This window comes from Rattus norvegicus, chromosome 2, assembly GCF_021556685.1.
Source record: "Rattus norvegicus strain SHRSP/BbbUtx chromosome 2, alternate assembly SHRSP_T2T, whole genome shotgun sequence".
In the NCBI taxonomy this organism is placed as follows: Eukaryota; Metazoa; Chordata; class Mammalia; order Rodentia; family Muridae; genus Rattus; species Rattus norvegicus.
Genome location: NC_141535.1, coordinates 22,498,027 through 22,513,939, shown reverse-complemented (window position 1 = coordinate 22,513,939; position 15,913 = coordinate 22,498,027). Strand labels below are relative to the sequence as shown.

Sequence of the window (15,913 nt, the reverse complement as noted above, 5' to 3'; positions counted from 1 at the left end):
TCCACACTCTCTGGGGTCTCATCTCTCAAGGGTTAGCGGCTGCTTCTCTCACTGAAGCCAAACCAGAGAGTCCTCTGGTGTATTTGTGTCGGGGCCTCAGACCAGCTAATGTATGCTGCCTGCTTGGTGGCTCAGTATCTGAGAGATCTCGGGGGTCCAGGTTAGTGAGACTGCTGGTCTTCCTATGGGGTTGCCTTCCTCCTCAGCTTCTTCCAGCCTTTCTCTAATTCAACCACAGGGGTCCCCAACTTCAGGCCATTGATCTGCATCTGCCTACGTCAGCTGTTTGTTGGAGGACAGCCACTCTAGGCTCCTGTCTGTAAGCACACCATAGCATAGTATCGGGCCTTGGAGCCTCCCCTTGAGCTGGATCTCAATTTGGGCTGGTCAGTGGATCTCCTTCCCTCGGTCTCTTCTCCATTCTTGTCTCTGCAGTTCTTTTAAACAGGGACAATCTGGGTCAGTGTTTTTGACTGTGGGATGGAAAACCCTCCCTTCACTTCATGTGGGTTCTACAAATTCCCTCTCCCCACTGTAGGGCATTTCCTCTAAGGTCTTCCCCTTTGGTCTTGAGAGTCTCTCATATCCCAGGCCTCTGGTACATTCTAGAGGGTCCCCCCTGACTTCCCACCTCCAGAGGTTGCCTGTTTCCACTCATTCTACTGACCCTCAGGGCTTCACTCCTGGTCCCCCCTCTCAATATCTGATCATGTTCCCCTTTTCCCCTGCCTTTCCTCCCACCCTCTCCCAGTTCCCTCCCTCCCTCTGCCCTTCTAAACCCCATGGTAAAAGTAAAATTTTCTCTTTTTATCTATCAGTTCTTATTGGGGATTTGGTTTGTTTTCCCCAGTACAGATTTTGAATTTATAGTAAGAAAAGCTGATATTGTATTTTGGCCATCTTTTTCTACGAAAAATTTTCTCTTTCCTCATAAAACTATCGTCTACTTAGAGTAATGGTACCATTTGTTTTAAGCAGATGGCTTGTTCTACCTGGCTTGGGTCTACAATTGTAAGAATTCTGTGCTTCTGCTGCCTGATATATTACAGCATTAGAGATCACCTCTGAGCCATGGAACAGGACCCTGACTTCTGTAATACTGACCTGATAACTTGTTTTAGCTTCCTCTCCATCTCATCTGTACTCCTTCCTGTTCCGGTTATATTTATCTAGGTGTTCTTTAATGTTTCCTCTGACTTTTAGTCATTCTTGCTCATATCTTAAAAGCATCATTTAATTGGAATAAAATTTATTTCATCAAATTGTTATTCTGGATGCCCAAAATACAATGTTAGTTTAACAAACTTAGTTTTCCAGAGTTTGTTGTTTTATGTTAACTACAATGACTAGACTTCTCTACTAATTGGATCCAGTGATGAGCACAGTAAGCGTTCAGGATTGGCTTGTTAATTAATTGGCAGGGAACAGTCTATTGACCTTGGCTAGAATGCCCACTAGCATTTCTAATGACTTTGTGAAAATTAGAACACATGTCTTCTTTTCTGGATACAGCATGTAGGAGAAATTGATCCCTTTAGAGGCCTAAGAACCTAAGCTGTTCAGTGGGAGCTGAGATCAGCCTCAAATACCCTTCACTTTGTGTTACTTTGAACCCTGGCTGCAACCCCATGGCAGTCCTGAGCCAAGGACACAAATAGACTAAGAACCTTCCATTTCTACTGCTTCTATCCTTCCCCAAATCAAATTCCTAGGGATGTTTCTTATCTAGTTGTTTGAGCAACAAGATTAATCTGTATAGGTGGTAGTAATATGTGGGAAAAGGATAGTCAGAGAATTACTGTTTGATTTTCTAATTCTCTCGCAGGATGTTGGATAATCATTTGGAAAGATGTGTTTATTTTAAAATGATTTCTTTATTAACAGATGAATGCTCCATCAACTTTTTAAGGAACACACACACACACACACACACATACACACACACACACACACACTCATCTGCATGCATACATACACAAACACTTGTATAGAATTAAACTATTGTGGTATGCTAGTTTTATTAGATGGTAATAATAGTTTTTCAAAAAAAACATGTGGTTATTTGCTTTACCCCATAAGCAACTGCCTCCTTACTGTAAAAAGTATCACAACCTCCCTCAGCATTTATCAAATCCGGAAGAAGCTGAGAAGGAGACCTAAGCCTTTTTTTTTCATCCTCTTCTTGCAGGCGATGTGTTCCACATCACTGCTCCCAGTAAATTCACCTTCGAGGAGGCCGAAGCAGAGTGTGCAAACCGGGATGCCAGGCTGGCGACTGTTGGGGAACTTCACGCAGCTTGGAGGAACGGCTTTGACCAGTGCGATTACGGCTGGCTGTCGGATGCCAGCGTGCGGCACCCTGTGACTGTGGCCAGGGCCCAGTGTGGAGGTGGTCTACTTGGGGTGAGAACCCTGTATCGTTTTGAGAACCAGACATGCTTCCCTCTCCCTGATAGCAGATTTGATGCCTACTGCTTTAAACGTAAGTGTTTGATATCTCTTTTTAAAATACAGATTAAAAAGCTGCAGCAAATATACTCACTGAGGTTCAAGTGGATGTCGGAATGGATTCTGGATTCTGTACTAAGTGCACGGAGCACCTACAGTCTAGTGACACAGACAGACTTACCACCGGCATTATGGTTAAGACAGTAGGGAGTTTGTCAAGTGAATTTTTTTGGCGGAGGGAGGAATGGGACCGTCAGACTGGGGTCTTCACCCTGCTGGTCCAAGAATCAGAACACATCCTGAATTGAAATTTCTAATTAACTGAAGCCTTTAAATGCAATTTCACTGTTAATATAACAATGTTAAGACAACAGCAGCTGTGTTAAACCTTTGAATCCTGTCTTATTTCGCTTTTGCTATAATTTTTATTATAAAAAAGAGACCATTTAAATTTAAGTCATCGCAGGTAAGTATTTGTACTAAAATTGATAATGATTATGTCCAATTTCTACCTAAAAATGTTTCATACTACCAAATAATATAATTCACATATCTCACTTTGTTTCAAGTAATAGGATATGTGCCTTTTGGTGTTGAATTTTGGTTTGAATTAATCAAAGTACAATAGACCCTCTTTGCAACATGTCTCATGAATTGGCTATGTTTAGCGAGATTTGCATTGTAAAATTAATTTTAAGTAGCATTCATGCTATACATAGTTTAACTTTTTAGACATCCTTATTTTGAAATATTAGCCACATTATGCAGTATTGTAGTTATAGAGTGCTTAACTAAACAAATAATTAGTCAATATTTTTAGTGTAATATTTACTTTAGGATCTGTAATATGCTAGCTAACAAATACTTAGAAATTGTAATGACACAGGCTAAATCTGACATGGCGTAATAGTATAATGAAATGTCAAGATAATACAGGATGTCTTTTGAACCAACTTTCTAATCCCTTTTTGTTAGATCAACAGGTAATTAAAATAGCTAGAAAATGTACTAGTTTGTTATTAATTAGTTTCTAAAGTGAAACATACAGGCCTCTTTCAGCAAGAAAAAGACAGACATGAAGTTAAGCAGTGTGTTGGAAAAGAGGTTGGACTCACGAGCTAAGAGAAGTATGGAAAGGTTTCATTTCACAGACTTCTGTCTCCTGGCTAGGCTGCCTTTAGACTTGGTTTTCTGAGGGTTATAGCCATATGGTGTATATTAACTTAACTCAAGCTGACTGACCCATAAAAAGGCCTAGAGAAAGGTAGTTTTTCTTCTCAGGCCTTGAAGCAGTGAAGTCTTCCATAATCTTTTTCAGAAAGACAACAATAACAATAAAAAACATATCCTAAATACAGCCCTACATACATGTATACATATATGGCATGTATATTCATTTACTCCAAATTCTCTCATGAATGATGTTCAAGTAAATCAGGTTATACAATGACTTTTACATTAAGTTACCAACTTGAAGAAAAAGGCTTGGGTTGATGGCTAGTAGGGGATGGGACAGGAAAAGTTAAAGTAAGGGTGAGTGGAGTGGTTGGCCTGATTATCTTACTTCATTAGTTTTACCTGTGCTGTACACAATTAACAACAGAAAAAATTAAGTATTTTCTACTTGAGAGTAAAATGGAAAGCCAAGCTTTTCTGCAGCCATAGAGAGTTTTATTAAAGAGTTGATCCTGGCTGGCTTTGGGTTGTCTGTGTAAATGAGTTCACATGGGTACATAGCATAACCAAGTCTTTACGTTTAAATAACCACATTAAAATTAATGTACACAAGTGGTTTATATTTATTCCTTTTCTATTCACTTAAATGGATAGCGTTTTGGGATAAAATACATACATTCCGAACTACCGTGTAACCTGAATTGAGATTCTAGTTCATTTCACCCCTCCTTAAGACTATAATGCCTAGTCCATTCAGCACATACGAAGTTAAGAACGTGGCAGAGCCAACAGCTTCCTTTATTTTCTAGTGCAATATGTGACCATTCTTTTAATACATGAATTTGTAAAGATTTAAAAAGATTTCCAAATCCTTAAGTGGCCTCAGTGTGCAGTCCCCAAAGTGATGTCAGTTGCCTCCCTAAGTTGAAAAAAGCAAGAGATACAAGCATGCCGCAAATCATTTAATTTTTGTCAAACATGAAAAGTGGGTTTTTAGGCCACACAATGAATAAACATCTCAAATTTTGTTTTGGTCTAATGCCCTTTTCCTTTGAGAGGTAGGTCGTAGCACTCTTACAATCTCAGCTCATGTGCACAGATAGGAATTACCTGCTCAAACAGATTCGAAAATGAGGCAATTAAATATCTCTTAAAAATAACCTCGCTGGCTACAGTCCCATGAGAATTGCCTTTTTTCTAATTATCTTTGGCCTCAGGATTAAAAAGTTTCTGTGAAAGAATGCAGTTCAAGACTTTGAAAGTCCATGTGAAATGGCTTCAAATTTAAGTGAGTTGAAAATAATCGAATCAACTTCATAATATGTGTCTTTAAGGATCTCTACGAGAGGGGAAAGGTCATCCTTCCTAAAAAAAATCATTCTAGTGGTCTTTATCCCGTGTTCCTAGCTTCCTTTCCATCAAACTTTGAATCTTAACTATTTTTTCAACTAATTTTTCAACTTGTTTATCAAATTAAAGAGCAGCGTCTCTACTGAACACAGATTTCGGTTGTCTCTCTGCAATTTTCCAACTGAGGCAATTCTCTTGATGACAACATTCATGTCTAAGCGTGTAGTTGCTGTTTGATCTGGTTTTGAGCCTCCTTACTTCTCCATCCTTTCTCAGATTATGTTTGGAACTAGAGTCTCGAGCAGCCTCAGTCCGTTCCCAGCACTTCGTGCACTTTAGTATGTCCTTTTCCTGTTTATAATTGGTTTATTCTTCAAATCTATGATCACTTCATTACCTTTTTCAATGCCCTCAATAATTATGGGCCATTAGCTACAAAGTGGAATGTTTCCTTACTTTGTAATTCAAAATATTTCCTGTTCACTGAATTGGACTTAATGACTATTCAGTCTCTCACCACACCTTAAAATGACAGTTCTAATTAATCTAACCCTGTGTGCCCATAGAAACAGGTTTCTCAGATGTGACCCTCAAGTCCCACTGTGGAATAACCGTTACTCTTGTCAACTCTTCCCATGGCTCACGCTCACCTATGCTTCATAGATAATGGAAGAGTTGATACAAAGTCAGTCAGTTCTCCAAAATGTTGACAGGACAGTGTAAGAGTTAAATCAGCCATCAGGCTGCTAATGTAGGTCTTATATTTTGTTGGGAAAAATCTGCCTCATGTCTCATTACAGAAGCATTGTGATAGGATGTAAAACACTGTAAGCATGTTGATGCAAAACATCTGTGTGCCAGACAGCTGCAAAGATTGGGAGGGAATATTTGTGGGAAAAGAAGCATGCTGATTTCTGTTGGCTTCCTCAATAATGGCACTGAGAAAAAAATTTCCGAAAGTCGAGTGTCCAACATGACTGAAACTAAGGGAGGGTGCTTTTATAATGACCTCCTTATACTTATTATCAGTAGAGTAATGCCATAGTATTTATTCATTCTTATTTCTTTGTAGACAGTGTTTTAAAAAATAATTTCCTTTTTTGGAATGGCTAAAGCAAATGACACATATCAGATACAGTGACTTTTGATGGAAATCAGCATTAGGTTGACGAAAAAGCCACCCAACCCCAAAAGGAAGTCTGAGGTTTTCCATTCCAAGACATAGAATTAATTAACTTAATTGTAAGCAGACTTTTCTTAAACAGAACTCTAAAATTATTAAACCCCTCTTTTTCCCCAGAAAATAAAGTCACATAAATCCTGGCTTTGTAAGACTTACTCCCCGAGACTCGCTGCTATCAACTTACCATGCAACTGGCTAGAGGAGAGTCACAGAGACTCAGAGTCATAATTGACAATGACATGTGCTTATTGAATTTTTAAAAATCTGAATCCATTTTTAAAACACTGTAAAAATATTTTCATGGTATTATAGAGAGTTGCTAGGTTGAGCAGGAGGACCTGTTCCATCCACAAGCTGTCACTTTGCCCCTATGCAATGTCACCTTCTTCTGAGTTAATTTCATCAGCCATGAAAAATGCTCGGAGGGGGAAAAGAAAAATTACCATTCTGTTGTTATTAATAGTAATATGATTATATTTTCTCTAATATGAAGGTGTCTAAGAGTTTGTAGTATGTTTTCATGGAAACTTTCTCCATACATAATTTTTACTGTTTCCCTGAAGAATGCAGTTATAAGACAAACATGAAATCTGGCAGTTAAGTGAGGTAACGGTGATAGAATTTCAGAGGATAGAGAATTGAATTAAAGAAAAATTGTCAGACACATTTCAGATCTTTAAGTTGTTCATGTCAATCAAAATTGACCAATGTTTGTGCCAGTAAATAATGCAGAAGCAGATTTTTTTTTCAAGAAGAGAGAAAGTGTATTTAACACACTTTTCAAGATCGCAATGATCATTTTGGTTAATTTCTTTTTCAATATAAAATGATAAGTAGTGAGGTGATGGATTTGTAACGAACTTGTATCATAGTGTAAATGGACACCACAGTTTCATTAGACATCTGATTATTTTGGACTTTTACATTTTTTTGGAATATCAACAACTAATAATAAATTCTAGCAACTTCCCCTACACAATTTGGAACTTATTATGTCCTATTCGGATTTAGGATAAAATCATATCATTATATCATGAAGTTCTGATGGAACAGACGAAGCCAAAAGGCAGGGAATTTTCTTTACTAGCAATTCTTTTGTGGGAAGATACCAAGTGTTTAGAGTCTACTGGTACAGCAGTTTCCAGTAGAGAGGAGCAGCACTGTTGGAACAAGGGTGTTACACAATGTAGCAAGATGGTAGCTGGGGGTTTCTTCAGCACCATTCCTTGTATAGTCACTAGCAACTGATTTTTGGTTTTTAGAAAGCACTGATTCTTTTAGGAAATACAGTCGTTGTGTGCTAAACTGCTCCATTTGCTCTCACTTTTGCCTATAACACAGTCACTTTCCTATACAACTTAAATTTTCTCAAACCAGCCAATCTCCACACATGTGGAGTCATTGTCATGTAGCGTTTTATAATGACAAGGCTACTTTCACTCTCTGGTGATCAAGGCCATCCATAGTTGCAGGCTGAAAACCTATCGTGTAGCTGCTTTATTTCCTATGCATTTGTGTTTCATGCTAAAGACTGAGACAAAGACCTGGCGTAAGCCAAACACAGTGTGTAGATACTCGGCAGACAGTAGAGCTACTGCAAATGCCAACTGGCCTCTGCCAGACATGTCGCATAATCTGCTGGCACCAAGTCTACAGAGTTGAGAGGAAGATGAAGACAAATGTCCAACACCTGGAAACAAATGAAGAACGGGTATTGCAAGTTTAATATCCTGTTTTTATGAAAGTCAACACAATATGGACACTGTCATGGTTTATGTGTAACTTGCTTCCATTTGATGTGGCTTTTTGTTGTTTTGCAGTCTGAAACACTCCTTCTCCCCCGAGACACTCTGCAGCTTGAAAAAATAAGGCAATGTTTGAAGAAAGCTAGCAGCAGGGGCCCTTAGTCTCCAGATAACAAGACAAGTTTTCCTCCTCACTACTGTAGCTCGTTACAGAGAACCACCCATGAAAATTCGGCATTAATAACTTTCTGGCATTTGTTTATCTTAAAACACGTATAGCAATTATTTACACAACCAAATATAACACTTAAACGTATAAAACAACTTACAAGTTTATGACTATTACATGATCAACTATCCTTTTTGTTAATTCAGGTTTAGATTTTAGGCTTCTTCATACCACAGATCACTTGGGTTCATTTAAAAATACAGAGCCCTCAGCACTTAAACACTCACTGGTCATGCAACCCCCTTATAAGTAACTTGTCTAATTAACTTTTTGAAATTATCTTTCTAGCTAAACAGAATATATCAGAGGCAACCACCATCGAAACGAATACCCTCGCAGAAACTGCATCACCCAGTTTATCCAAAGAACCACACATGGTACCCGACAGAGCTACACCAGTCATTCCATTAGTCACCGAATTACCTATTTTTACCACACACTTCCCTCCTGCAGGAAATATAGTCAATTCTGAACAAAAATCTGTAATCTACTCTCAGGCTATCACAGACAGAGTAGCCACTGAATCACCCACAGCTGCTGGGAGTCCCATTAACTCTTGGGATGCGGATGACTACTTGCCTTCTGGGTCAGGACCACTTGGAAAGCCAGACATATCTGAAATTAAGGAGGAAGGACTTCAAAGTACAACTGTCACCTCCCAACATGTTACTGCCTCACACCATGGAATTACAGAGGATACGCAAACACATGAATCAGTTACACAGATTGAACAAATAGAAGTGGGCCCCTTGGTAACATCCATGGAAATCACAAATCACATTTCTTTCAAGGAATTTCTAGAAACCAAAACACCATTGGAATCCACAGAAGTGACCCTGGAACAGCATCAGACCGACATGCCAACAGTTATCACCAGTCCTGAATTGGCAACCACAAGTCACTATGGAGTCACCTTGAGAGAAGATGATAGAGAAGATATAGCACTGACAGTAAGATCTGGTCAGAGTACCCGGGTCTTTAGCCAAATACCAGAAGTCATCACGGTATCAAAGACATCAGAAGACACTACCTACTCACAGCTAGGGGACTTAGAATTCGTTTCAACAGCAACAATAACCATGCTTGGCACAGATGGATCACTGACAGATGAAGGGAAAGAACCCCAAACTGATGATAAGACGGCCGAAGACGAGTTTGGTCAATCACAACCTACAACCCCCTTCCCATCACAGCATCTTACAGAAGTAGAATCGCTTCCATATTCTGGTGACACAATATCAGTAGAGAGAATATCCACAGTTAGTTATCCATCATTACAAACAGATGTGACACAAGGAAGAGAGAGAACAGAAGTACCAAGGCCAGGGTTAAAAAAAGATCCTTATGCAGTTGATGAGATACAAGAAAAGATCACCAAAGATCCATTTATAGGTACAACAGAAGAAGGCTTCTCTGGAATGTCTCTCTCTACATCTTCCTCAGAGACTTCAGCGGAAAGGACGGAATCTGTTTCCCCAGCATTGACAATTGAGAAGTTAACTGTGAAGCCAGCCGTAGCAAGCGATGTGGACGAAATGACAATCCTGACTAGATTAGAAACAGATGTGACAACGTCTGACGAAGATGTTACAAGTGCTCATTTGACCCATAGTACTTTAAATGTGGAAGTGGTCACAGTATTAAAATGGCCAGGGAATGAAGACAATTCAACTTCAAAGCCTTTACCCCCAACAGAACGTGCAGGCTTTACAAAATCGCCTCCTGTCTCACTTAGCACTGTAGGAATAGTTGGAAAAGATAAAGAAACCCCAAGTTTCACAGATGGGGGAGACGAATACACTCTTTCCCTAGATGGTACTCCCAAGCCATTAGAAAAGTTTTCTGAGGAAGATTTAACATCTGGAGAATTTGCAGTTACAATTCCTACATCTATATCAATTGGCAGTGCAGAGAAGTCAACTTTGGGAGAGCCTACAACTGGAGACAGGGTTCTGTCCACCACAAGCACAAAAGATCTGGTCATCAATGCAACTGTGGAAGGAAGTGCTTTGGATGAAGATATGGATGCCTCCAAGCCACTGTTTACTGCCACCCCATTTGTCCACACCTCCGATGTGGAAGAATCGGCATTTGTTAATTATAGTAGCACCCAGCAGCCCACTACTTATGTAGACATATCCCACACTAGTCCTCTTTCTATAATTCCCAAGACAGAATGGAGTGTATCGGAAACTTCTGTTCCACTGGAAGATGAGGTTCTAGGCAAATCTGATCAAGATACCCTTGAACAGACACATCTAGAAGCAACCATGTCTCCTGAAGCTTTGAGTACAATAGAAGTCACACAGGGAGAAACCCAGGAAGAACCACAAACACCAGGAATCCCATTTCCTGCTCTCAGTTCTACTGCAGTTATGACCAAGGAGACAACAGCATTTGAAGAAGAGGGGGAGGGGTCAACATATACCCTCTCTGAAGACAGATTGATGACAGATTCTGAAATAGTCCCAAGTTTAGAAACAACTCCAGTTGGTACATCTTATCCAGGTGGTGCAATGACACAGCAGGAAGTAGAAATGGATACAATGGTAACACAGATGTCAAGCATTAGGCCAACAGTAGTTTTAAGTACTGAGCCAGAAGTAAGTTATGAAGCAGAAGGTAGTAGTCCAATGGAATTTGCATCGACTTTGAAGCCCTTTGGGACTCAAGTCACACAGCTTGTGGAAGAAACGACTGAGGAAGGGAAAAAGACACCCTTGGATTATACAGATTTAGGTTCAGGGTTATTTGAACAACCGAGAGTTACTGAGCTCCCAGATTTTTCAATGACTCCAAGTGATATCAGTGTCTTCACTGCCATCGACAGCCTTCACAGAACCACACCCTTGAGGCCACCTTCGCCATTCACTGAGGAACCACACATCTTTGAGAAGGAGCCCAGTGAGAAAACAACAGGTGACATAATACTTCCTAGAGAATCTGTAACACAGCACCCTCTGACAACTCTCATGGATATCATAGCCAAGAAAACAGAATCTGATATTGATCACGAGTATCACATGACCTCAAAGCCTCCTGTAATGCAGCCAACAAGACCATCAGTTGTGGAAAGAAAAACAACTTCCAAACCTCAAGAGTTGTCTACTTCATCACCCCCGGCAGGGACCAAATTCCACCCTGACATAAATGTTTATATTATTGAGGTCAGAGAAAACAAGACAGGTAAGTCTTTGCTTTCAAGGCAATCAGCATTTTCTCTTGCAAGTTAAAATGCCCACCATACCAAATGCTGCCATTAGATGATAACAGTAACTGGAGTGTCAAAAGTATGTTAGCTTCATGCATCTGTACAAGAATTGGAAAGCTATGTTTAAGAGTTTGGAAGAGTGTTAGGTACAGTTTTATTTTGAAAGTTGTAAGAAGCCCTGCTTTGTCATCTAATACAACCACTTCATCATTGTTACATCCCTTCAGAGCGTGTAGAACAAAGTGTTTTAATTTCCGTGTCTCTCCATACATTACTACTCACGTGTAGCACTAGACGGTGCTAACATTCCATTGGTCTGCAACCATTAACCTTCGGCACTCACAATGTAGACAGCTAAATGAATTTGCATATCCCTAGGGTTGACTGAACGATCTCTAAAGGTTTGTTTTTTCTCTTCCAGGATTTTGCAGGCTTATCACATAAGTTGTGGAATGGGTAATAGGTCTACTTTAATTCAAATTTAACAGTTATAAGATATTGACTGTTTTGTGAGTCTCTCTCTCTCTCTCTCTCTCTCTGGGTGTGTGTGTGTGTGTGTGTGTGTGTGTGTGTGTGTGAATGTAGCCTGTATTGTTTAGAACCAAGTACAATCTAGCTAAGTTCCAGGAATTGCTTGGAATCATTAACAACTTTAGAAGGCAGATTTTTGAACATGACCTTGTCTTTCTAAAGGCAGGCCGTGATGCTTTTATTGTGATTTCATTGTCTCCTCTAAAAGCTGTTGTTTGCATTTCCTTGAACATGCAGGTATCAATATCAAACATGTCTCATTCTCACTCTAAACTGACAGTACACTGTCATGTTAAACTCAAAAAGCTGAGTTGACAATGCATAGCACATACAGTCGATGGACTGTTTCTTTCATGATTAGTTGTGTCTTTTACTTTAGAGCTTAAAAGTCTATTGGTTTTAGTGAATTGCTTGCTTCCAATTTTAATATAAGAATTAAATGAATTAATGTCTGTTTTCCTTGGCTTGGCTCTAAGGAGCCTTATGGGAAGGATGCCTGCTTATCAGTTTCCTTGTTCGTATTAGACTATGCCCTGCTGGGTGTCATTCAGAAGACAGATCTTTTCATCAGCGCAGGAGTACAGCTGTTGAAAAGTACCTGGACCTCCAGTTCAATTGGTTTGCAATGTTGTATCCAGAAACTTCATGACTTCTCTTTGTCCCTCTTCCCCAGAGTTTTCTTGGTTTGAACATCTGTGCGGCCTGAACAGTAGATCACACAACCCTGCATTGCTAAGCTCATCTCCTCTTCTCAGCATAGCTTTGTAGAGGCCAGGAATGAAGCGCAGTTGGTGTTTCTTTTGTTGCTGGTACCAAATTTTGTAAATCATAAATGGTTTCTTGTCTTCTACGTTACTTTTACATCCCTCAAAATCTGAGCTGCCAACAGAAATGTTATCAGGTAGTAGAAGTTGGGATTTCTGTTGGTTAGAACTAAAAGAAACATAAAACTGTACTCTGGGGTGAGAGGCAGGAAATAGAGAAGGAAGAAGATTGGTATCAGCCTTTGATTTGGGGATTTGGAAAGTTCATACCAACTAAGTATATGTCTTAGCAGTTTATCTTATTGTACTGTTAGTGATATACTGAGTTGTATCAAATAGTATGAAACCAGAAATGTCAGTCGTCTAACAACTCTTGTAAACGGGAAGTTGTACATTCAGTTTAGAGCACTCAAACTACAAAATGGAGACAAGCCTGACACTTGACCACATCCTCCCTCCCCACTGCCAGCAAGCAATGGCAGTCATCAGGTGAAAAGCAGAACTGCTACTTAGTAGTCGTTCAAATGGAGGGTGTGCATAGGGTAAGACTGTGATGTTATGCAGAGGTGTACGGCTGTAATCGTTTACGCAGAGGTGTGCCTTTAGAGGTGTCCTGCGGTCTCCATTCTGCTGGAACTGCAGAGTTGGTTTTTTTCCTCCACTTCTGAATCACACTCAGAGAAAATTGGGAACTATCTGGTGGTTTCCATGCTGCATGATCGGAGTATGTGCATGTTGGGAGGGGACATTGAACATAGGTGCAGTCTTTCTTTTGTGTGTTTTTAATGTGTTCAAGATACACATTCTTCTTAAAAATGACAACAGGGTTTGTTATTTTCAGAACTCGATGAGATTTACTATGACCCAACCACTCAGTTAACAAATGTTGCTAGTTTTCTAACAATAACCTGATTTTCCCAGTATTTTGAACTTTACCCATGAAAACCCTAACACAGATGTTCAGCTAAGTTCTAAGGCAGGTGTGTTAATGAGGAACCATGGAAAGTCAAACTTTTTATATTTCCAGACTGGAAAAAATCCTTGGTACATGCATACCATTGTAGAGACCTGTTCACCCGAATAGAATTTACTTTCACATTTACTCTGCTTCCAAGTGAGTGAAAATGCCACCCAGGCTACATCAAACCACGGCATGTGTAATTTCTGCTGCACTTAGAGAGTGAGGTAAAACTTGACTTTTATGAAATACCATGAAACAAAACACACTACTCAAGGCGCGCTTACATCATCCACTCAGACGCATGTTAATGGCAGCAATGGTTTCTGCTGCTGGCGGGTAACTGTAGTTAACAGTTTAAAAATCTGAAGGAACTTCTCAGCCCATAAAGCTTTTATGAGGTGACAAATGCCATGGGGTGTGGTTAATAGTGGTTCAGGGATGCTGGAACCTTGACTCTTCTATTGCAGGAGTAATTTGCACACCTGCACGTGGGGGGAATTATTAGAAGGCTTTCTTTGTGAACGGGTCTGAAGGCTACAGGATTTGACAATATAGAAAGGGTTTCTTCAGGAACATCAGGGCTTTTGTTGTTGCTGTTTGTTTTGTAGTTTGGAAAGAGCACTCAGGTGGAATTACTTGAAAAAGTTACACATTAGTGTAACAGAACCACAACTGTTAAACCGAACCCACACAAACAAAATGTTACAGTGTCTTTGAGTCAAAACATAATTTGGAAATGTCAGGTGTTAAATGTCAACATCTTGTCAGTACTCATAGTCATACCTCCACATATAGCGCCTTAGCAGGCTGTGGTCATTCTTTTTGTCTGTTTTTCTGTCATCCTGAGTGTAACAGTATGAGACGGGTGTAGATTTAAATATTAAATGGAAATGGTAGAAATATAAGATGCTGATGAAATTGTCATGTAGTAATATGTGCATCACTTAGTTTTTGAGAAGCATAGAATTTTTGCCTCTACTTTAGAACATTCCTCATGCACAATCATTGCCCGTATTGGTGACATCATTTAGAAACAAGTCCCATTTGCTTTATTTCTACTGCAATTTTTAAATAGGAAAAATACGCACACATAAAGCTCCAGGCTTGTTTTTGAGAAATTTGGTTTTGTGGGGAGGTTGAACTACAAGAGGCAGTCTGCACAAACACTGATCATCACTAACTGGATACATGCCTCTGACTTAAGGTGATCATATAAGAGAGTTTTATAGATCATTTCATGTTTTGCTTTCATTCTGAGCAAACGAATAATCATTCTTCTAAAACTGAATTCATTTTTTTGGTTCATTTTTTTTGGAGCTGGGGACCGAACCCAGGGCCTTGCGCTTCAACTGAATTCATTTTTAACCAATAATTTTAATATAATATATTATATAATTTAAAAAAATCAAATTTTACCTTTATGGAATTTTATAATATGTGAAATACTCTCTCTCTCTCTCTCTCTCTCTCTCTCTCTCTCTCTCTCTGTGTGTGTGTGTGTGTGTGTGTGTGTGTGTGCTTTTTTCTCTCTTTTTTACTTAGAGGATTCCATTCCTCAGACAGTATCTTACAGGGGCTTTCATGTGTTAGAAAAGATTGGCTGTGACGGTTAATGTTTGGATGGACAGGCTAGCTTCATCAGACCCAGAAGAAAAGTAAACTGCAGATATAACTGAAACAAAACAGAGACACTCATTCCTGGATGATATTTAAAGGGAAAATAAGTTTTAATTTATTATTTTATCCATATGTTTTTTGTTTTGTTTTTATTATTTTGCCCATATGGTTCTTTGTTTGTGTTTTTGCTTTTACTTTTGTTTTTTTCTTTGTACTTGCGTGCCTGGTGCTGCAGGTAGGGGTCAGAAGTGGCTGTCAGACCCCTAGAACTAGGATTGTGATGGTTGTGAACTGCCATATGTAGGGTGGCAATGGAACCTAGGTCATTTGCAAGAACATTCAGTCCTCATAACGGCTGAGTTATTGTCGCAGTCTCCTGAGTATATTTTTGGTAGAAATTATCATGACTACCCTTAGCTCATAAAAAGGTATACATTTATCAATCACAGGTACCTTTGCTGTCTCTATTCATTATGTTAAATGAGGTCATTTAAGTCAATGTTGCTTCAGTCTTGTTGACATCTCTGTGCTCTTAGATAATGTTATTTATAATGCGAAGAAACAAATAGAAACATATTTAGCTATTTGATTGAGGGAAAAGGGCGTGTTAAGAGTCTTAGTCCCCGTGGTGAATGGTGGTTTATAGTCATGCCATTTGAATATAAACCGGAAGCAGGTCCAGCTCCTTTGCAATGTAA

At 39.4% G+C, this 15,913-nt stretch overlaps 1 protein-coding gene across 4 annotated transcripts in view; it reads left to right on the top strand.

Moving 5' to 3' along the window:
• The window catches only part of Vcan (versican), a 99,543-nt gene that overhangs the window by 32,706 nt on the left and 50,924 nt on the right, over positions 1–15,913 (top strand). For 2 of the 4 annotated variants that reach the window (NM_001170560.1, NM_001170558.1), the window contains 2 exon segments: positions 2,189–2,482; positions 8,420–11,317. In NM_001170560.1, the coding sequence (NP_001164031.1) occupies positions 2,189–2,482; positions 8,420–11,317 (3,192 nt within the window). 4 annotated transcript variants of the gene reach the window in all.